General features: G+C 36.5%; 1 protein-coding gene across 4 annotated transcripts in view; it reads left to right on the forward strand.

The window, feature by feature from the left end:
- The window catches only part of RPS6KA3 (ribosomal protein S6 kinase A3), an 80,355-nt gene that overhangs the window by 51,313 nt on the left and 5,240 nt on the right, over positions 1–23,802 (forward strand). For 3 of the 4 annotated variants that reach the window (XM_056327153.1, XM_056327156.1, XM_056327157.1), the window contains 12 exons: positions 1,330–1,400; positions 6,328–6,416; positions 7,051–7,115; positions 7,214–7,316; positions 8,101–8,225; positions 10,226–10,351; positions 12,138–12,227; positions 16,224–16,382; positions 19,900–20,061; positions 20,255–20,331; positions 21,381–21,498; positions 23,602–23,742. In XM_056327153.1, the coding sequence (XP_056183128.1) occupies positions 1,330–1,400; positions 6,328–6,416; positions 7,051–7,115; positions 7,214–7,316; positions 8,101–8,225; positions 10,226–10,351; positions 12,138–12,227; positions 16,224–16,382; positions 19,900–20,061; positions 20,255–20,331; positions 21,381–21,498; positions 23,602–23,742 (1,326 nt within the window). The remainder of the gene's footprint in view (positions 1–1,329; positions 1,401–6,327; positions 6,417–7,050; positions 7,116–7,213; positions 7,317–8,100; positions 8,226–10,225; positions 10,352–12,137; positions 12,228–16,223; positions 16,383–19,899; positions 20,062–20,254; positions 20,332–21,380; positions 21,499–23,601; positions 23,743–23,802) is intronic. The other variant, XM_056327154.1, reaches the window with a different exon arrangement.

Below are 23,802 nucleotides of genomic sequence, written 5' to 3' on the forward strand. Positions count from 1 at the left end.
ACAAACAAAAGGTGATTATTTTTTTTTATAGTTTTGGATTGTGCCTCTCATATCTTCCTGAAAATTGTCTTAAGTGTTAAGTTAAAAGTAGGGTTTTTTCATGTTGGCATTAAATTAAATGTAAAATTTTAAATATAAGTATATATGTAAAAAATAATATTTAGAGTAAAAAGTATCTCGCAGTAGTGAAGAGTTGGCAGCTTTTATTCTCTGAATACTTTATAGGTAGGGTAAGAATTCTAAAATTTTATTTTTATATAAAAAGGTTTTAAAGAATGCTGTTAGTGCAACTTCATGCTCTTATTGTAGATATAAGAATGCTACAGTCAGACATTATTCACTCAAGTTATCCCTGTACATTTTTAATGCTTAGAAGTCTGAACGATTAGGTCATACCAGAAAAGAGGGGAATAGAGGATGGATACCTTGTGTTCAGGATGACTTAAGCTTGCATAAGCTGTTCAGAGGGTTCCTTTATAATTATTTTAATTTTGATGGCTTTAAGTGTATGCCTTGACACTTCGTTAGATGAAATTGTTTTGCAATTCTTAAATCAAAAATCAGGATTTCTGCCTCAGAGTATTGGCTCCCATGACGGCTGCCGGACTGCTTTTGCTACCTCGCTTAGGTCCGATATCCCTGCAGTATACTGCAGCACAACAGAAGTGCCTTTCTATTTATCTATTTTTACTCAGTCACTTTCAGAACAAATCAGTATTTTAACAGTGTCTGTTGCCTGCTACCAGGCACTGTAAAATGTGCGTGCATGTACTCTGTAGCTCTTATGTGTTCCTTCAGGCTTTATTTCTGCTGTATGCATACAGTAACCACTTTTCATCATGCATGTCTTCGTCAATTTCAACTAACCTTTTTCCCCTTTCCAATTAAGGCTATGTACATGCCGATGTAAAAAATTTTGACCTTTTTTAATTTCTCTGCATGAGGAGAAGTCATCACTAACTTTTGAAAGGGGAATTTTTTTTTTTCCCTACTCCCTACTCTCTTGAAAACTAAAATACAGTTGTATAGATCAAGTCTTCCAAGAATAAACTTTTGTAGGTAGAAATGAAACACAGGACATTATAGTCTAAATTGTTCAGATAGAAGCATGTAAAGCAAGGTGTCAATATAGGAAAATATTTTGCAGCTTTAAAAATGCCAAAGGCTGCTCAATGTTTACAGTAATTTAAATTGTACAATGAGAAGTTGTTTTGCACAGACTTGATTGTTAACATGCATGAATTTTGGAAGGTTAAGATGCTAAGTAGTTTTGTCAAAAATTAGATTTTGTCCAGGTAATGTAATTGATGAAAGTTTTACTCTATACAGTTTGAAATGCTCACTGGTACTCTACCTTTCCAAGGGAAAGACAGAAAAGAAACCATGACTATGATTCTCAAGTGAGTACACTCTTATTTATATATCTCATCAGGTATTCTACAGGGATGCCCTCCGGGCTGCAATATCTAATTTCTACTCTTCCCTCATTTCCAAAGGTACTGGTAAATCCTCACTCCCTATTCCATACTACTAATTCCCTTTGCTGCCTGTCTAATTTGCCTTTCTATTCCTCCCCTATACCAGGTACAAAGAATTTCATAGCAGCTCTTTAATCTGTAATAATAACTTCTCCAACCATACGATCTTTCCCATCTTATTTCCATAATATTTTTAACTTTCTTATCCCTTTTGATAACCTGTGTGTTTTTTCCTTGTTGTTTTTTGGTTTAGCTTTTTTTTTGAGAAGTATTTTCTCTCCTTACCCATCTCTTATCTTACCAGCTCCTCACCCTACTTTATATTACTGGTGCTGCCAACAACTTGCTTCTCTGATACTTCCCCTGGTTACTAAAGTGCACCCTCCCTTACGTACTCTCCTATGACTTGTCCAAGCTCCAGTTTTCCCTTTTGCTATTTCCAGTATAGATTTTGCATTAACCATATTGTGGAAATTGCTTTCCTTCATGCAGTTAATGTTCTTGGTTTTGCTAATGAAGACCTGCTGGGGTTTTTTTCTTGCTGATTCCCTACATATTCTCTGAACTAATACAACCTATAACGTAATTGTCCCACTTTTGGGACTGTAGCCCAATGCTGTGCACGCTCCTCTGTTTCCTCATATCATAGTTTCACTTCTCTGTTTCCATCATTTTTTACTAATACTTTTTTTCCCGTAGAAGTTCATAAGACTATTTTAGTTTTCTCATGTGTTTTCTGCTTCATTGTTTTTCATTGTTCTTAGTCCCGTTACCGCTTGTCTTCCCATATATCGAAGCCAGCATTTCTTTTGCATCAACGGCTTGTTTTGAAAAGTAAATATATGAAATTCTTTCATATTTTTTAAGCAATTAGAATGCGAAAACTGCTAGAAAACAAACTCATTCTTTTCTTTGCTTTTGCTTTCATAATGCATACATGTTATGTTACTCTTTGCCCTTGTTTTTCTTCCTCATCTTGTATTTGCAAATGTATTTAGTGCTGCTAGTTTCTGCTGCTGCGTCAACACCATGCCAATTCAAATCTTCATGTTGTGATTATTGAATGTCTTTTACTAAAAGGTTCTATTTATTCACAGCAAGCGTAAACTCCTTCTGACCACCTCCTACTTACAAGAAGCTAGTCTGAATTCTACTGCACTATCACTTATTTCAGGAGCCATGCTTTTTTTTTCTATCCATGTCTCACAAGTCACATCTTCTTGTTCTTTCCTCTGTCTGCATGTGACTCATCTCTGTTCCTCAACAGTCTTTCCACTGTTGCTACAAAAATCTTATGTATTTAGCTGCCATGTGGACCATCCTCCTTGCATCTCCCCAGTTAATTGATATTCATAGTCATTCATAGCCCAAAGAGTGGTAGTGAAGGCAGTTAAATCCAGTTGGTGGCTGGTCACACATGGTGTTCCCCAGGGATCAGTATTGGGGCCATTTCTGTTTAATATCTTTGCCAATGATCTGGATGAAGGGATCAAATGTACCCTCATTAAGTTTGCAGATAACACAAAACTGGGCAGGAGTGTTGATCTACTTAAGGGCAGGGAGGCTCTACAGAGGGATCTGGACAGGCTGGACTGATGGGCTGAGGCCAGTGGTATGAAGTTCCACAAGAAGTGCCAGGTCCTGCACTTGGGTCACAACCAGCCCATGCAGCACTACAGCCTTGGGGCAGAGTGGCTGGAAAGCTGCCTGGTGGAAAAGGACCTGGGGGTGTTGGTCGACAGCCAGCTGAATATGGGCTGGCAGCGTGCCCGGGTGGCCAAGAAAGCCAACAGCATCCTGGCTTGTATCAGAGATAGTGGGGCCAGCAGGACTAGGGAAGTGATTGTCGCCCTGTACTTGGCAGTGGTGAGGCTGCATCTCAGATGTTGTGTCAGGTTCTGGGTCCCTCACTACAAGAAGGACATTGAGGTGCTGGAGTGTGTCCAGAGCAGGGCAATGAGGCTGGTGAAGGGTCTGGAGCACAGGGCTTACAAGGAGCGGCTGAGGGAACTGGGGCTGTTTATCCTGAAGAAAAGGAGGCTGAGGGGAGACCTTCTTTCTCTCCACAACTACCTGAAAGGAGCCCGTAGGCAGGTGGGTGTCAGTCTCTTCTCCCAAGTAACAAGTAGTAGGACAAGGGGAAATGGCCTCAAGTTGCACCAGGGGAGGTTCAGATTGGATATTAGGAAAAAAATTCTTCACTGAAAGGGCGGTCAAGCTTGGAACAGGCTGCCCAGGGCAGAGGTTGAGTCACAACCCATAGAGGTATTTAAAAGGCGTGTAGACGTGGCACTTATAGACCTGGTTTAGTGGTGGACGTGGCAGTGCTAAGTTAGTGGTTGGACTCAATGATCTTAAAGGTCTTTTCCATCCTAAACAATTCTATAATTCTATAATTACTTTTGGATTTCGTCTGAGCAAGTATCTCTAATTCCCTTTCCAAGTTCTTTCTTTTCTCACCTTTTAATCTTCATAACTGTTGTTAGTTTCAGAGAGCTGCACAAAAAATGTGATATGAAGTAAAGAAATTTTACTTCTGTTTTAATGTTCTCTACATTTATCATTATTACATACATATAAATCTATTTCACTGTTAGTAATATTGAACAGCTGAAAAACAGAAGATATTTTAAAGACTTTTCTAATAAGTTCACATTTTTTGTCTGGCCCCGTAAGAATGGCAGTTTGTTTTCTTTTTATTCTCTGTATAGTAGTAAATGTACTATATTTCTCCATAAATAATTTGTAAAACTGTTTAAAATGGCCAGGTGTGCATACAAGTTCATATTTTCATAGTGTATCATTTAAGACATATTGCTTTTCTTATGTTCTGTTCCTGAAAATCCACAGAAAATGTATTCTTCATACAAGCATGTTTTTCTGGGCTCTCTCTTTCTCACAACATTACCAAGACAAGTTCTTGTTTATTCTTGTGTGTTCTACCTAAAATTGTAAAGTCTGCAATTTGACGAAATCATAGTTTGCAGCAATGAAGTTAACTTTTTTAAGCATCTTTTCTCCTTTTGAAGAGGTATGCCTTCATATAAAATTCCATCTTCATCCATCAGGAATGTTGGGAAAAAATTGCTGTCACTCATGTAGTTGTATAACGTAGGAACTCTGAGGACCTGGTGATGATCTTTTCTTCTGCTGTGTCACTGGCCAGTAAAGGATTTTGTGAAAGGTGCTCCTTTGTGATGGAAAGGGAGCACTGACAGTCGTAATCTCTGCCCTTTGCACAGGGGCCTCCAGTTCACTCCACTGTGGACTGCAGTACATACCAGTCCTCTAGAATTTTTTCTGTGTACTTGGTTTCTATTCATTGAGTCACTTCTCTGTAAGATTAATTGCAGTTATGTTTTTGGCCTGGTTTTAGATTTTTTTCTAAGTAGTTGACCCTATCATACTGAACCTCCAGGGTTGCATCCTACTGTTGGAGCTGGTTTGGATTATAATAGGACAAAGATTTCCACCCACTGCAGCCCTCCTATTGTATTTAGTTGTCTGTTCTCTGTCCTTCAGTCACACTGTAAATGATACCATTGTTTTTCTGCAGACAGTGTGTTTCTTGCTTCCTTTCACAGTATAGCTCTATGATACTTCACTGTGAGCAGAAATGATATCAAGTGAATGTGCAATGAAATCAGCGCATATAGAGCGCATGAGTAAGAATTCAGCCGCTAGCGGTGCATGGCAGTCGGGGAAGCATTGGATGGGTCACTGCCTGTTCTTCCACTTCATCCGTGGTCTTGGTCTGCCTGTAGTGCATTATTGAATAGCCTAAAGAAGGCATGGTTTTTCAGACTTACCTTACCCCACCCTACCTCTGAGTTCATTAAAGCTGAAAGGAACGGAAAATATAGTAAATTCTAGTTTTAAAGTAATTAGTAGTGAATCAACGGCAATGTGTATGCACTTGCTGAAGTGACACAGAGGTGGACATCTACGAATAGCTGGAACACAAGGCAAATCATGTCTTCTGAGTGAAACACAAGGAAAGCTTGTGTGATGGATTGTTATGGAAAAATACAAACCACAGTTTGAATGAGAGGTGGAAAGGAGAAATTATATCCACCCTTACCATTATCATGGTCATAAGAAAAAGTGTAGTAATACCTAGTAATAGTGAGGGGGTGGAGGCTCAACATTAAATGGAAAGGAGAAAAATATGGCAAAGATTACAAAACAAAATTAAATGACAGGGCTACAAAAACATAAATCAAAAAATTCAAGACTGGAAATTTGGAAAGTAGTATTTGAAATTGATGGGGGGGCGGGGTGAGGGGTTCAAAAAGAAGGACTGAAGGGAGTGATTTTTTTCCGTTTTACCTGCTAATCTTGCAAGATCTGTCTTACCTTAGTACAATTTCTATTTTCCAGCTTTAGGTTTCCTGTTGTTTTGCTTGGGTGTTCTTGGTGTATGTCATACTGTGGTAGTTTTCTTACCTCTTTTAGAATGTCTTTTATCTTACTATCAGAATGGATTTTCTTGTTTGGTGTCACTTGGTAATAACTGGACTTAAAAGTTGCTCAAAGCATATTACAAAAATTTACAAGTTTATAAACTGTTATCCTATAACTTACCTCTCTACATTTTTTACCACCTCTTCCTCAAGTTCCTGAGTCTTACTGAAAATATTATAGTACTCAAAACAAGAGGGGGAAAAAAAGTAACAGGTTTACATGACTGACAGCACTTTTGCTCTGTTTCTGATGTCTGAAGGCAATTTCTTAGTGATGCTGGGTTTTTTGATACAGATTTTTTTTGAATGACAAAGGACGGGGGGGAATGCAGAGTTAATTCTCACCTAAATATGTTTGTATGCTAGTAATTATTTTTGTTCTATAGGGCCAAACTTGGAATGCCCCAGTTCTTGAGTCCTGAAGCACAGAGTCTTTTGCGAATGCTCTTCAAAAGAAACCCGGCAAACAGATTAGGTAAAGTGTTTAGCAGACTATTTTAAATTTGATTATGATATTGATAGCATCAATGATCATTAAACTGTCGTTGGTTTAGCCCCCAGAAGGTAATCAAGTACCACCAGGGTGGTGGGGAGGAGGATCGGAAAGGAATGGAAAGTCAAGGGTTGAAACAGGAACAGTTTAACAAGCGAGGTGCAATTAAAACAAAAGAACAATAATAACTTTTATAATTAAAAGGAGGGAGAAGGGGAGAGTAATGAAATCCAAAGGGAAGGGAGAAAAGAAAACAAATGATGCACAGTGCAACTGCTCATGACCCACTGACCGATGCCCAGCCAGTCCCCGAGCAGCAATTGGCCATCCCAGCCAACACCCACCTCCCCGCACTCCCCCAGTTTATATACTGAGCTTGACGTCCCATGGTACCTCTTTGGCTAGTTTAGGTCAGCTGTCCTGGCTGTGTCCTCTCCCAGTTTCCTGTGCCCTTCCAGCCCAAAACACAGCACTGCACTAGCCACATCATTGATCAATAAAATACCATTTCTGCTAGTCATACATCTAAAATTAACACAGAAGAAATACAGTTTTGCTAGTCATTCTTTTGACCAAGAAGAAAACAATTCACATGCATTTTTCTTCCTTACAAAAGGAGCAGGTCCAGATGGAGTTGAAGAAATTAAGAGGCATGCATTCTTTTCCAAAATAGATTGGAATGTGAGTATCTAATTCAAAATTAATTAAGTAAACTTTTTAGTTCAGTCTTTGGTGTTGTATAACTTTTTCATTCACTCTGGCCTGTGCCTTCTCATCAGAAATTGTACAGGAGAGAAATTCATCCCCCCTTTAAACCTGCAACTGGCAGACCTGAAGATACATTTTATTTTGACCCTGAGTTTACAGCAAAAACTCCAAAAGGTAAAAAGTGAAGAATTTAAAATTTACGTATTCAAAAATTAGAAACATTGTTTGGCTTATGTAAAGTGTCTTGTTCTTCCAGGTGTTGCTGGGCTACATGAATGCTCACAAACAAGTATTCCATAGTCCATAAAAGTTTGTGTGGTCTTTGGTGTGAATATGTCATGAGGGACAACTGAGTTGTCCTATGTTAAAGTAATCCTCAGCTACAAAGCAAATACATAGGTTCAGTTTTACTTATCTAAGCAATCTCATTTTTTTAATTCAAAAGATTATCCCTGTCTTTGTGACCTTAAAGGCTGTATGCAGTGGCTCCATTTAATCCATGATGGTGACTCTACATACCATGTATACATAGAAGCTTAAGAATGTCAAGCTTTGGATGGCAAAGTGCAGTCTATCTCTGTATAGTAGTTGTACACTGATCTATTCAAAATATGACACAAATTTCTGTCTTTACAAATTTAGGGTGTTTACCAAAATTTGAGTACTTCTCCATAAATATTAGGTAGATACACTGCTATAGGTAAATATTTTCTGCAGAGTACTGGATTTTGTATAATAAAATATTATCTGACAGTAATAGTCGTTGTTGTGTTTCTAGATGGTACATGCAAAACAATTCAGTAATTATTTGTATTTTGGTCCTCAGAAACAGAATTTCTGCAAATTCCGGTTTCTGTGTACTTTATAGAATAAAGCTGTAGTTTTCACTTCAGAGTAGACATAATCTCATCTCTGTATTTTAAAAACTTTGCTTGTAAGTAGATTATGTGTTTTTCAGATTCACCTGGTATCCCACCTAGTGCTAATGCACATCAACTTTTTCGGGGATTTAGTTTTGTAGCTATTGCATCAGATGATGAAAGCCAAGCAATGCAGACAGTTGGAGTGCATTCAATTGTCCAGGTGAGTATCTCTGCTTTAATAAACAAAAAAAGTCAGGAAAGCAGTATTGCTGTCTCTTGGTGGAAGGATTGTTTCCTTTGTCACAGAATGAAGTACCATGACAAAGTCATTATCAGCTTCATACAAGAAAATTAAGAGCAGATTATTTTATCCAAACAAACCTCTGAAGGTTCAGGACCTGTTTAATTACTAAACAGCCAGGTTGTGAATAGGCTTCAACCCTTAAATGAAAACATTCTACCACCTGTACTGTATTAACTCTTTAATGTCAAGCCATAATTATAAGGTGGAGGGGAATAACAGACATCTTGATCTTTTTCCCCAATGTGTGAAAATATCAGTTGATTCTTGCAGTAGGAGGCACTGGAGTACAATTGTGAATTGTATCTGGATGTTTTGGACTGCTATGCGTTTTGGAACCCCTGACCCAGGACATATGCTGTCCCTCCCAAGCCACTTTAAGTTGATGCGCTCATCTGTGATATTTTGTGACTAGTTTCAGTGCATCATACAAGGTAATGTTGTAGCACACACACAAGCTTTGGCTTCCTGACAGAATTAGAATGACTCCAGTACAGTCTCCTGTATTAATAAATGTGAGGTTGTCACTTTTAGTAGCCTAATGCAGTTGCTATTCTTATATACTTTGTTACTGCCAGTACTGCTGATTTTTGGACAACAAACCTTCAGTTAAGTGCAGTTTTGTGTGAGACGAGAAAAGTGGACTTCATGCTAGGATAGGGGAGAGGCATGCCTTGCCTCCTTATGAGGCTGAGGTCATTCTAAAAAGCGTACTTCAGCACTGGAGAGTTTACAGCCAGGAAGAAGAAAGCAGATGCATGTACAGGAAAAAAAACTGTAAGACACCTGCGAAAACTGTATTTCTACCTCCTCTTTCTGCTTTTAATTATTGTAATTACCAAGGAGGACTGAGTCGTGAAAATGAACTGGTGATCTAAACTGTGTCGAAAACTTATTGGTGTATAAGCAAGAATAAAAAGGTATGCTGTATGATATGTAGGATATTTTGCAAATGTCTGAGAATTTTTAAAAAACAATTTATTCAGATCATGAGTAGCTCTTATTTCTTTAATCCTGTCATTATGTCTAGATTAGTTATAACATACTTATTTGTATACATTACCTGCTTCATGTGTAATGAATCATTACAATTCAAGGGGGTTTAGACCATTTTTTATTCTAAATAAGCTGTCTGATTTGGTGTATACACATCAGAATGACTTCTGGTCATGAAGTCTTCTTGCCAATAGTTTCTGCAAGCTTTTCTGTGCTCCTTCTTTCCCACATAGTTTTTGTGGATGAAATTATTTGTCTTTGTATATGGTTTCCTTCTCTTGTAAAGGTCTGCTTCTCTGCTGCTTTTCCTCTGTGCCCCTCAACCGCTTCCTCACTCTGATTTCCTCTTTTCTGTGCTCCAGGATACCCAGATGTTTTCCTGCAAATGCTTTGCATCCTTTGCACAAACTCCTTATACTAGAACACCATTTCCTTCCGTTACAAGACTGAACACTTGTCCTTCTTTCAGCTTTTTATTTCTGTGAAAGGATTTTTGACTGCCATTCCATGCAATTTCTATCTAGTTAATCTGATTCTATTCAGTATGTCTGAATTTTCCAGCTGGCATTCATCTAATAGAAACAGTGATGATTTTTTACCATTATTTTGTTATTATTTTGTCATGTGGTCTTCTGATCTTACCTGTTTTGGAGTTTCTATCTTTAAATTAATCAGTAAGTGACCAGAAAAATCGTGTTTTCCATTTCTGAGATACAAGGTGCATTATTTACAATGTCTCTAATATAGAATTTATCTTGTACTAATATCAAACAGAAGGTAGTGACTGTTTAGACTGCTTTGACCAAGTACAGCCATCAGTTGAAAATTTGAAGCAAATCAGTAGGAATTCAAAAACTCATTTTTAATATAAAGGTCAGTTATATATTTAGAATAGTCATCAATTGATAATGTTATTTTGGTAGCAGTTGCACAGGAACAGCATTCAGTTTACTGACGGATATGAAGTAAAGGAAGATATTGGAGTTGGGTCTTACTCTATCTGCAAGAGATGTATTCATAAAGCTTCAAACATGGAGTATGCTGTAAAGGTAATTACTTGGTTATAGAACACACTGTTTTCAAGTTTTAGCATGGTAGATATGGGGCATCATTAATTTATTTGCCATAAAGAAAATTAAGGGGTTTTTTTTTTAATAAAAAGATTTTAGATGTAAATGTGAATTATAATAATCAACCAAATATGTACTGGAAGCTATTTATATAGCATTGCTATGGATTTTGTTATCTGTGTGCTGGTTTGGGTGGTGAAAAGCAATCTTCAGTCTTTGAAACACCTATGTAATTGTGGTAAAACTGTTGGGAGTTACATGACTGCTTCTAGAAAGAAATGTACGATGAGAAACTTACATGACTCATCATCATTTTTTAAAAATGTGACTGATTACTTTTATTTAAACATAGTCATATATGGCTTTTTTTCTTCCAGAGTAAATTCATAAATTGTCAGATAGCTAGGAGTTCGTAACAGTGCTTAAGTCTGCTATACCTTCCAGAATAAACTTCAACTCTTTGCTTGCTAGTTTTTAACAAGGTTTCTAATGTTGTTTTTATGTAATTCTGATGGGCTTTCTAGCACTTCTTTGAAGGCATTAAATTCTTAGCTGGAATCGGTGGAGTTCCCAGAAGTGAAATGATAAGTTTTTTTGTCTTTCTGTATGACACTGTGGGGCTGAATAGTGACTATGAAAGCAGAAGTATGGATTAGCAGACTTGGGGGGAGGGGGGCGGCGGGTTTTAAATCCTGTACTGTGAGGCAGTTCTCTTTTTGAATTGTTGAACAGTTTACTAATTAAATATGTAAAATTCAAAGACAAATTAGGTATGTTTTGCTGTGTCCTTGCACACAGATTGTCTACTGGGAAACCCTCCAATTTCAGTTTGGTACTTACATAGTTGTCTTTGTTCTGATTCTGACTAGGAACAGATTTGAATTATGTGCTTGCAATTTGAAGTAATTTCTTGAAACTGGAAGAAAGTACTGGCATAGATATTAATTCTTTAAGCCGTTATATTTATTGTGAAGATTGCCTCACTTTTCTGTTGCCTGTGTTGCGGCTTTTTTTCCTCAAGGAGTAATGAAGAAAGAATAACATCATCAGTGTTCAATGTGTTAGGATGGTGCTGGTAGCAGTAGGGTTTAAGGATGTCAAGAGGAAGAAGGGGTAAGGCAGAGACAGAGAAGACATTAGAGGAAATTCTACAGTTTAGAAGGAGAGAAAAAAAGGAGAAGAATTAGAGTATTTATTAAGTAGGACAAAATATTTTGCTTGTTTGCACAGGGAGAACTTCAGAGCCCGATAGCAAGCCTCCAGAGATTCAAATGACTTTCATAATGGAATGCTTGTCTGAATTAACTCAGAATTTTTTCCTTTTTCTTTCTTTTTTTTCCTTTGCTCTCCTGCTTTGTCTTTTGCTGCACTAATATTTGTTTGAGATTAGCTTTGTGAAAATCAGTTCATTAGCGTCATCAAACCAGTATCTCGTGTCAAATTAGGAACTTACAATGTTATTACATGATGCATGACTGAAGCCTTATCTACTAAACAGCCTTACGTTATTTATCACAGCCTGAGGGATCGGATCACTTGTCCTCCAAAATTGTTTTCAACTGAGAGATTTTACCATGTTGTTCCAACGTTTTTTTGCTTTGCCTTGCTGTTCTAATTTAACAAACTTTGTTTTGGTTATAATCCGTGCCCTTTACCAACAACAATAGATATTGCTTATCTGTTTCTGTTAATATGCACACCAAAATGTTACACTATATAATATTCACCAAAAGAATTATGCCTATGTATCTATTTGCTGTTATAGATTATTGACAAGAGTAAAAGAGATCCAACAGAGGAGATTGAAATCTTACTGCGCTATGGGCAGCATCCAAATATTATTACCCTAAAAGATGTAAGTAGTGTGTTAAAGAGATCCTTTAGTGTATTATAATTGCATTTCACTTCGTTAAGATGCTTATATTTTGGTACAACATAATCCTAAGCAGTCAAATAATTCATCCTTCATAAATCCTAGTACAGGAATAATTAATTCATTTAACATTAGCTGTACTTTTAAAGGAACAAGCAAGTTTTTTGATTGCTTAGTTAACTTCAAATCTATTTCTGTTTACATCAGCCAAAAGCAATTTTAAAATACATTATTGTATAACTGAGGACTCACTGTTAGCACAATACCCAAAGTAATTTTCATGGACAGTAACGAGTATTACTCAGTGGTGGACAGCATCTCTTCATATCCATGGCCATCACTTTTTTCTCTACCTAGAATCTTTACCTGGTCTTTATGGAAGATTAGCTATTTTATTATTATTATTATTATTATTTGCTCGGACCATGGAAATGCTTTGACCATAAAAAGCAAAAAATATCGTAAGTTATAAAATAGAGGTTTTTCATGGTGAACAGTAGATTCTCACGATCTAACAGAAAAATTCTTTCTCTCCTTGATTATGCATTAAAGAAGATTAAAAATTAAAAAGGCATATGCTTAATGACTTAGTCTGCAGGAAAGTATTCTGGTTCCCAAAACCAAATCTCAAGCAAAAGAGCTAACCATTTCCAGGAAGCTGAGCTGAAGGGAGGTTCTCATACGTTTTGAAGTCATTGAAACAGAAGCTTGTCAATACTGTGGACATGAGTACTGAAGAACTCCGCCTGAAGTGCTTCTCCTACTATAATCTGTCTTCACTTTATCAAAGTCATGTAGTTTGGTTCTTTCTTAGGAGAATAAAGCAAGTCAGATATGCAAGGGAGCACACCATGGAGCTTACCTTATTGCAAACTAGATACCATAATTACAATCCCTCTTTCTGTTTTTTTCTGCCTTGTGTAGTTAGACAATGAAGCTACCTGAAAGCAATTGTGCTAACACAGAACCTGCATCACCATTCATATTGCTTTTAGTGCTGCATGCTAGGTTTATGTGTTCCTTTAATTCATAATAGAAAATATGCTATTTAGGCATGACGACAAACAGGAATGTGAGTACTTACCTGAACTTCAGCATTATGAGTATTTTACATTGAGAGCAGAGAAATCCAGGCGGCCTTGAAAAGTTACCAATGTATGCTGAATAGTTTTACTTTGTGATGAATTCTTCATCATCATCGGTCATCTTCTAGCAGGAGCCATCTTTCATTCACACACCAACACTAATACACAAACAGCAAAAGGAGACAAAAAAAAAAAAGTCCACAGAAGAACAACAGTAGGCTGTAATTATCACTTCTACTTCAGATCAGTTCCCCAGGCAGAGTTTATGGAAGTATGTCCAGTGTAGGAACGAGGTAAAGGATTCATATGTAATAGAAACTTATATAATATCCACCACTGTAGAATTTAACATTGTTCTAAGTTTTCACTGTCTCAACATAGATGCATGGGGCTGATTGCTTGCATATCCCACAATACAGTGGTGTGCTATTACAGTTTTCAGAGGACAGAATAAGGAGTACTTGGCCTTCAGGCCTTGAACTCAAGAACACCATGAGTTATTATACAAATAAAACTTAATGTTGATTTGACTCAATTTTTCATTCAGTTTCACACCAAAATTTAAATGTTTCTTTTTTGAAATGCCAAAATAAACCGTTTTGGCATTTAAGTGCATGCCTTTGGGAATTACTATTCTATCAGAAATAATTTCTTTCTTTTCTTGTATTTGAAGAATACATGCAGTAATATTTGAATTTTAGCTTAGGCTGGAAATTTTCATTCTCACTCAGCCTTTTTATGTAATTTACAATGGATATTCAAAAGACCAAACTTTCTGCAATGTACAGTCCTCTGGGTTTTTTTCTTCCGATTGTTATCACTGGTCTTTTTCAGTTACAGTTTATAAACAAAAGAAGGAGCTATATTGTACTAAATCAGATGTTCTTCTTATCCAGTATCCTGCTTCTGACAGTGGCCGTTAGTGGATGCCTAGGAAACAGTGAAAGAATGGAGGAAGCACACAGCTTCCAACAAACCATTACCTAGAAACTTCCTGTACCAGACCATTATAGTATTTTACCCTTTTTACCTATTAAGTTACTGTTCTATAACAGAACTTTTGTCCTCTTTTGAGTTATTTAAAGCATTGGCTAAAGAAGCTTTTCAGAAGCATTTGAATACGGTATATCCAGTCTCCCTGTCCAAGTGCTCATTTATGAGTTCAAAAAAACCCTCCTAATATGTATGTGAAATCTTACTTCACAAAAACAATGTTCTTTTTCTCCATTTTATTATATTTTGTTCATGTGCCTACATCTGTTTCTCACTATAGTTTCTTCCAGTTTGCCTGGTAGAGAAGACATACTGAATGATGTCATGTGTCATGCTACTGGCATGTGTCAACATCACCTTAATGATCTCAGCACAATACTGTACACCTAACTGTGAAGAATACTTCAGTAGTATTTATTTAGTGCAAAAAACTAAATTGCTGATACCATTGGAGAAATTCGTGCAAGGGGAATGGTTTGGTTGGGGTGGGGTTGTTGGATTTTTTTGGCTTGCAGATGGGACCAGCAAGGGGTAGCACATAAAATAGTAATCAAATGCAAATTTTGCTTGAATGCTCCCTGCAGTATTTGAGATGTGTGTGCTCTGTCATGTTAAATGAAATTAGTATTTTCCTCATGTTACTATCAGGGTTAGAGGGAGCATGCCTATTGGACAAAACAATCTAAAATGCCATTTTACTATCTAGAATTAGATAATTCTGCTTATTAATACTGTGTAATATTTGAAGTCTTAATACAAGTACATTCAGATTATCAGTAATTTATATTTCAGGGGGGGAAAATTGCTGAGAAAATGAGAACATATAAACCCATCATGTCTTCCTCTCCTTAAGATCATAAGCTTGTAAAGGCTGTAGAATTGTCTTTAACACTCTCACTTTTTTTTTTTTAATTTGGTGAGAAAATAAATCCTTTTAGTATAGTTAAGAGCACAGAAATTTCGAAGCTTAGAACTTTAGTGGCTTGTATTTTCCGGGTAGCTTAAGACAAGGAAATTGGGATTAAAACTTTTTTTTAATTTACCTGATATCTATTCCTAACTTCATTTTACTACAACTCGGACGATTATTTCTACTTAAACGCAAGTTAGTTTTTATTTCACATTTATTACTGAAGAGAACGATTCCAACATCACCATAAAAAATAGGTTGAAATAAAAATAGGGAACAGTCTGTCAAAGGTTTCGTTAAAGCAGAAACGACTTTCTGGGTTAAGTTAAAGCTCCCAAGAAAGTTCAACTGAAATTTAAGTGCTTAATAGACCTTAAAACATGTTTCGGTTTAGTTCAGTCTGTAGTGCCCCCTGGTGACGGTATACATAATTCTCAACTATCATTGCCTGGAAGATAAGAAGCCTTGCAAAAACTAAGCCATTTTTATAACTAGAACTAAAGGCTAAAATATGCATTTTCAAAAACTTTTAGACTTTTTTATGGGCTTTATGTGCAGAGTACTGTATAAGTTGTAGGCTTTTATCACAGCAGCTTTGTATGTATTAACTTCAGTGTTTCCCAGAGGCTATTTGAGGTGAATTTTAGGGGTTTTTTCCTTGGTTTTTTTTTCTCTGACTGTTCAGTTGGAATGATCTCTGTTCATATTTGTAATTTGGTGCGGTAATCGCTTCTAGAATTAGCTCTTGTTTTGCCTTAATTAGACTAGTTTCCATTATTACTACTACTTAATTTCTCCCATGTCTAGTTTAATTTGTTTCAGTAAAACTGTGGGGGGGAAAACTGCAGGTTAGTGTATGGGGTGAGAAATATGGGAAAAACAATTGATGAAAACATCTTATGGACCCATCTGCACTACCTCTTTGCATTTCAAAGCAAGACAGCAGAGAATAAATATTTTGAAGTTTACATCTTTATGTACTTTTTGCAGGTGTATGATGATGGAAAATATGTATACGTAGTAACAGAACTTATGAAAGGAGGAGAACTTCTGGATAAAATTCTTAGGCAAAAATTTTTCTCAGAACGAGAAGCTAGTGCTGTTCTGTTCACAATAACAAAAACAGTTGAATATCTTCATGCACAAGGGGTAAGTTTTCATCTCAGAAAAAATGCTTATAGATGTTAACATTCTCTTTCGGAAGTATAAACTCGTATTTTGATATGTTCTTCTGTGTGGTAGTTAATTTTTTGTGAATAATTTCATTGAAGCAGGAATTTGTGTTGCAATCAAAACATTCCTCCTCATCAGCTGTGTAGATGTCCAGATAATGGAGATGATGCAAATGTTTCTGGTGTCCTTCATGCAGTCTGTCAGGAGTTCTGTGGAACGTGCAGATAATGACTAATAGAGAGGATTTGAGAGGAAGTAAGTCAAGAAGTTGTAATTCCAACCCCATCCTGTGACAGACCCTGGAGGTTTATTTTCCACCTACCACACTTAAAACTTCTTCTACTTCTTGGTTTTAAAGAGCATGATGTATGACTTGTAACCTCTGCATCATAGGGTCAGGAAGTTGTAGTGGACTGTTAGGAGAAAGAGAATTAGCGCAAATTTGGAGACAAAGGAAGCAGTTCAAAGATAGACAAGGCCAGCGTGACAGTTGCATGGCAAGAATGACAAGTCATGTTGCATTTTTAAGTAAACAAGAAAAAGGGTGCTTTGAGAAAAAGCAGAAAGTAAGGGTGCAAGGAAAAAGTCACGCTGCTAACACCTAATATTGTTACCCAAGAAAACATGCTTTGGAACATACAGCACTAAAATTATCTTAAGAAACAAATAACAATTCCTTACGCATTGCCATTTTTGGGAGCTGCTATTTCAGAAAAATTATGATCAAAGTTATCTGGTGTATCTTATTCTGTGATTCATCATTTTCTTCAGTCACTTGCTTACGTGTGTGGGTTTTTTTGAGCCTGTGTGCACAGGACTAGAATCCTTGGCCAGCAGCATCCATGGGAATTATGAAAAAACCTCAATACATTCTGTGTGGAAATATAAAGAATAGAATATCACAAATCATAACTTGGTTCACTCTTACCACATGGGGCCAAAAAAAGGCCCAGTATCCTTGCTTCAGTTAAGGGATTTTAGGGGCCTTGTGTTTCTTTACTGTAGATGTCTGTAAGTATTGGCATTTTAACTTGCATTAGATCACACAGTGTTTGGAACCTTTACTTTTGGAAATTTTTGAGTCATCTTGTGTTAAGTACGCTTCACCAGGAAAGATGGGCATATATGTAAATAGTGAGCACTTCAACAGTCTAGTTTTTGTCTGCTGGAAGAGTTCTTGTCTTTGGTGGATTTTACTTTTGTAGCTCCTACGGACACTGGAGGAGCTCATATGAATATGGTATTAGGTAATAACTGGTTTGACAGACTCAATCTGTGTGTAGTCTCCACAACCTCTCCCAGAAGGAGTTTCCTCGTAGAAATTCATAGGATACTTTTGAGTTGAAAAATTAGATATGCAAGGAATTAAATCCTTCTCTTCAGGGTAAAGCAATACTTCCAATTCTCACCCAAACCATTCTAAAAGTATTAAGGCTAGCATAAAACAAGTAAGGGTCAACACAATAGACATCATAAAAAGGATAAACAAGAGGTATCGTGTCATGCTGGAGCAGAATAATTCTGCAAGCTGGTAGATGATTGAGACTGCTAATCAAAAATATGATGTTGAGAAATAAAGAACTGAAAGATTCTGCATATTGTTTTGTTCTCCTCTGTTGCTCTAAAATAAAATGTTATTTCTGTGTAAAATATCAGTGTAATCTAAAACAATCTGCTATCTTTTTAAAATTCACCTTTGGGAAAACAGCTTAATACAGGAAGGTGTTTTATCTGACCTTTGACATAAATATTCTGATTGCTTGGGAGCTGGCATTTGGATTTGAACTGGACTGTTACACTTCCTCCCACTTGAGAATTGCTTCCCCTTCTTCCAAAAAAAAAATACAGCTCAAGACTGTTCTTGAAACAGTCTGCCAAATCCCCAGCTCTTTGCTGCTTCTATTGGTCATCTTTTCCTTTCTACCCCTTTCAAGATCTATTTAAAAAAAAAAACAACACACTATCAAATAGAATAAAACTGTGGGTTTTTTCTTCTGCCTCCTGGAGCAGTAAAGGTTGTTTCATACATTACTTAGAGAAAAAGAATTCTAATCTATCAAAAGACTAAAAAATGAGGGCTGTCGGGAGCCAGTTCTCTCAGAAACTGACATCTGAAGCCAGGATGTTCCCCTTAACATCTACTGTTCCGACTCATATTCTTTAATATCGTTTGTATATTTCAGCTTACAAGGTTCTTATTTCCAGAATTTTAAGTATTTGTTTTGCTAACTCTGGGAATTGAAAAATATTTGCATGCTGAAAAAGCCTGTACTAAATACACTTACTGTGTTAAGTGGCTCTACAATCCGCAGACCTCTGCAGTCTTTTGCTGCTTGGTCTTGTATTACTCGCCTTCCTGAAATGCTGCTCGCTTTCTGGGAGAGTGCGTAGAGCTTCTAATTCTGCACATCACTTGCTTGCAGGAGTTTTGGGGTATCTTCTTGTTCTGATGTGGTTGCCTTCTTGAAATATTTCACCACAATTTCTTCCGTTCAAATTTAACTATGAAAAGCTATGTTTAATACTTGTCAAATACATAGGACAATCAGGAGGATAAAGGCCTTCATAGCAGGTCTCTTTAAATATTTAACAGAAGACATTTAGATCCACTCTTCTGTGTTACAGCAGTATATACCCTTTTCTTTAGAGAGAGCAAAGGCTCTAGAGGCTTTAGGCTAATTTGTCTTGTGAAGAAAATGTAACAGGTAATCTGATTTCGAAGACTGTCCATGTGCATTCCAGGTTTTATTAAGGCTTGTTTTACAACATAGCTTGAAGTAAGATCAGATTCATTTTGCCTGAACGTTGGCAGCTTCTACAGTTTTTGTCAAGCATTTTACTTCTGAAGCCCCTACAAAACAGCCACTTGGGAACCAGTACGGGCTTTTTTTTGGCATGCCAGTCCATTAGGAGAATACCTCTGATATTTTGTTATTTTTTGGCAGGACTGTATTAAAATTCCTCCTTAATCAGACCTTAAATGTTTGCACTGAGGTTAGTTCAGATTATTTGAATGAAGAGAACAGAATATAAACAGTTACTCCAGCAGTAACTGATTTGTGGTTACTTAGCATGGTGGCCCATCAGCACCTAGGGACATCCATGACTCAAAAAGGTGTTACTAGCCAAAGGGTTCTGATTTACAGAGCCTTGTAGGTATCCATGTTAAAATAGGAAATAGATATATATGCCCATTGGAACAAGACATCTGGAACCATCTGTACAAACGAAGTGGGGGGAGTGGGATGTGTGGAGCAGGCTTTATGGCTAGAGTTTCTTAGCAGAATTGTAGTACTCTATAGACACCACTGAGCATCAGAATACTGCAGCTGGCTGATGTTAGAAGCTGGAAATCTGGAAACCGATTGCTGATGGGAGATCTGAAATTTAGTAGCAGAATTTATATATATATATATATATATGAAAGCTTTATAATATAAAGCTTCTCATACATTTAGCTTACTGTATTTTGTGTTTTGGTTTAAATTTTTAGGTTGTTCATAGAGACCTGAAGCCCAGCAATATTCTTTATGTTGACGAATCTGGTAATCCAGAATCAATTCGAATTTGTGATTTTGGCTTTGCAAAACAACTGCGAGCAGAAAATGGTCTTCTGATGACTCCGTGTTACACAGCAAATTTTGTTGCACCAGAGGTAAATACCAGGATAGCTTATATGCCTTGATTTATTCTGATGGGATTTTTTTGCTAGTTATTTGTTTCATTCTTGTGTAACAAGTGAAATCACTTTGTATGCACTAAAAATTTGAGACCTCTCTATTTTTGTGGTGTAATCAAAGCATTTCTAAGCGTATTTTTTTTGCAGAAAAAATATTTGTTTCCCCCAGGTTTTAAAGAGACAAGGTTATGATGCTGCATGTGACATATGGAGCCTTGGCGTTCTACTTTATACGATGCTTACTGGGTAAGAGTAATTTTAGTTTGCTTTGTAGAATAGCAAGCCAATATAAACAAAATAATAAAGATAGGCCCACTGTTGAAGATGTTTTTATGGAGGCACTGATGAGGCTCTGCTTTGGCTTCAGTGGGGCTAGAATATGGTTTCTCTTCAATAGAATCCAAGTTTGCAAGGACTGATGTGAAAAATTCTTGGTTTCTTATGTCCCCTCTATTTTAGGTGTTTAATTTCTGCTTTACGGTGATTTAGGAGTAAGAATTGAAATGTGAAAACTAGCTGATTAAGCAGCATGTATGTCCTGCAGCATACATGTTGCAAATATAATTGCAATGCATTGAAGCATGATTGTGTGCAAAATTCAGCCAGTGGATAGTTTGAAGTGATGCAGTTAGTATATAATAAGTGCAATAAAAATGCATTTATATTTGCAACATAAATTAATTGTATAAAAGATGACGAATAATAAATTCAGCTATAGTTCTGCAAGTTCAAAATATAGTTGCTATTTCACCTGCCAAATAGATTATCTTTTTGTGCTGCATTATTCAGATTGCCACTTTGGCATTTTAAAATAAATGATAAACATATTTCATTTTTAATATTTTTTTTTGGTGGATATTTGGTAGCAGCAAGAATTCTTAAACTGAAGCAACGAAAATTGCTGCACCTTCTTCTAGTATCAAAAGAGCATTTCTTCTTTTTCAGATTCACCATAAAGCCTTCACATTTAAATTTACAACAGCTTGTTTTATAACTTCAATAAAATACAAAGGCTTAAGGAATACTTTGTGTAAGTTGGGAACCACCAGTACTTCGACTGCTGTAGGAAAAATCTGGTTTCCAGACCTGATATAGAGGGAATACATACAGTAATAACAGATCTGTAGTCAGTGCCATGCATTTTCATGTGTTAGGAATAATTTCTTTCTACAACTTTTTGACTATCTGTTGCTTATAATTATTTTGAACTTGCTAGATATTGCAATCAGATTTATAATAACTATTGAGGTCCAGGTTATGGAAGTTATTAACATTGAAATTGTTTGGTCAAATAGCTACACTCCTTTTGCAAATGGTCCTGATGATACCCCAGAGGAGATTTTGGCCCGAATAGGTAGTGGAAAGTTCTCTCTCAGCGGTGGTTATTGGAATACCGTTTCAGATACAGCTAAGGCAAGTATATTTGCTTTGTCCTTTGGAGGATAAGAAATGGATTGCAATGTAACATGTTGCTTATAATGTATATGTTATATTGTATATCATTGGGTAAGTTCCGCTCATTGTTATTTTAAAGTACTGATCTGATCCTTTATGCGCCTAGAAGTTTGTTTCCCATTTAGGATCTTTCCACATTTCAACAGTCACTTGCATGTAGGAAGAAAAATTAGCTGTGCGTTATACTGTAGTAGTTACACTATATTTCCAAGGATAGTTATTATTTTATCAATATTCACACACATGCACGGTCATCCATGATGAGAAATGCTGTAATAAAACTTCATGTGGAAGCATGACATCCAAAAATGATAGAGATATTTTCATTATCCTGATTTAGACTATTAGGATAATTACCATATGCTCCACTGATTCAGGCTAAAAAAAAAAAAAGGTTTTCACATTTTTCTGTTGGGTAACTCTGAAGAACTGACCCAAAGACAGTGTATCTCATACTCTTTCATTAGGATTTAAGCAGTTTATTCTTTTAAGGACTTTAAGAGCTTTTGGGCCTTAAGGGTATCGTATCACTTAAGAAACAAAAAACCACTGAAGCAGTATACTTTTTTACTGCATTTGTACAAAGTAAAAATTTTACATGCTTTTTTTGTTGTTTGAAAAGTACATTTTTTACAGCAAATAGACTCCAAACTTGAGTGTGCAGTACCCTTTATGCTTCTTCTGTGCAGCTACAGTGAAGTGCTGTTTTCCTAAAAAATCATTTACGTGTGCTTTTCTTGCCAATTGATTTGTGATGTGCTTTTTAATGTGCTGTTCTCATAACTCATCCGTTTTCCCACAAATCACATCGTTCATTTGATTGGCAAATCAACCTGTTAGAATAACATGTTTACACTAATGTGGTATCATCAGCTTTTTTTTCCTTCAGTGCTATCCTGTTCAGTTGTATTTGGGAGGCTACTATGAATCAAAAGCCTATTAGTTATGAAAAAAACTTTGATTCCTTTTTAGTAACATCTTTATATTCAAATTCTGAATTTGAATTACAAAACAAAGAATGTTTTATATGAAAATGTCCAGTATTGCTCAGGTAACTTACCTTAAATCTAGTTGTAGTCAACTAAATATGTTTCTCCACAGGTAACGGCTTAATGTAGAAATGTTATTTGGGTTTTACCCTTACTGACTGTCATCTGAAGTCATGTATAAAATATGCTGCTGTATAAATTTGTTTTCAACATTTTGGTGTATGCAGTTCTTGCTAGCATAATTTGAAAAAGATAATATAGAATAGAAAGGGTGGTAGAAAAGGGTGTACTAGAACAAAGGTGAAAATCTGATCGGATGTCAAGAGCCGCTTCGCTGTAAGGACAGTAAATAGAATATCGTGTTTCATCTCAGCAGAGTTGACTGACGTGACAGATGAAAGGTACCATTTCACTGATGGTACAAAGGAGGAAAGACTAATTCCTTTTTTTCCTCATATGACAATTTTATTAGTAAAATCAGGGATCCTTCAATTAATATATTCTGCAGAAGTTAAAAAACAAACATCTATTCATGTGGTTCACAACTTAATTGTGAAACAACAGTGAAAGGTGTTTGAGAAGGGGAGGGAAACAAAATTATAAGCAGCAAAATGAGTTCAGAGGGGATGAAGTAAAGAACACTAAGGGTACGTACATGGCCAGCGCGAGAACTAAAATTCGGCCTTCAGCCTGCACAATTGCTGAAAGATTTAGACCCGAGGAAGTCATGCAAAGGGAAGGATCATTTCGGTTTTCTTAATTGTTCCTTTTCCAGTACTCATTTCCTACATATCTGCTATTTGTCATTGTAAAATATTGGCATAGTGGGGCCTCTACTCTAGCCCAACGTGCATATTTTTTATGTTTCTGTATTTCATCTCACTTAATTGGATACCTACCTGTTGTGTTATCAAACATCTGTGTTAGCATTGCTGGGTAGCTTTTCAGCTGTTTCAAACTGACATTATGAACATATTTTTATACTGCTAAAATCTGCAGTTTTGAACTATAATCCATTTTAAAGCTGAAGTTTTACTGCTATCTGTATTGACTCTTCGTATATTATTGACAGGACCTTGTTTCAAAAATGCTTCATGTTGACCCCCATCAAAGGTTGACTGCAGCCCAAGTTCTTAGTCACCCCTGGATAGTTCACTGTGACCAGTTGCCTCAATACCAGCTGAACAGGCAGGATGCTCCCCACTTAGTGAAGGTAAGCAGGTCTTTGTTCAGCTTGCTGTTTAGCCAAAACCAGCGTAAACAAAAGGATTTT

Source organism: Falco biarmicus, chromosome 2 (assembly GCF_023638135.1).
Source record: "Falco biarmicus isolate bFalBia1 chromosome 2, bFalBia1.pri, whole genome shotgun sequence".
NCBI classification, from domain to species: domain Eukaryota; kingdom Metazoa; phylum Chordata; class Aves; order Falconiformes; family Falconidae; genus Falco; species Falco biarmicus.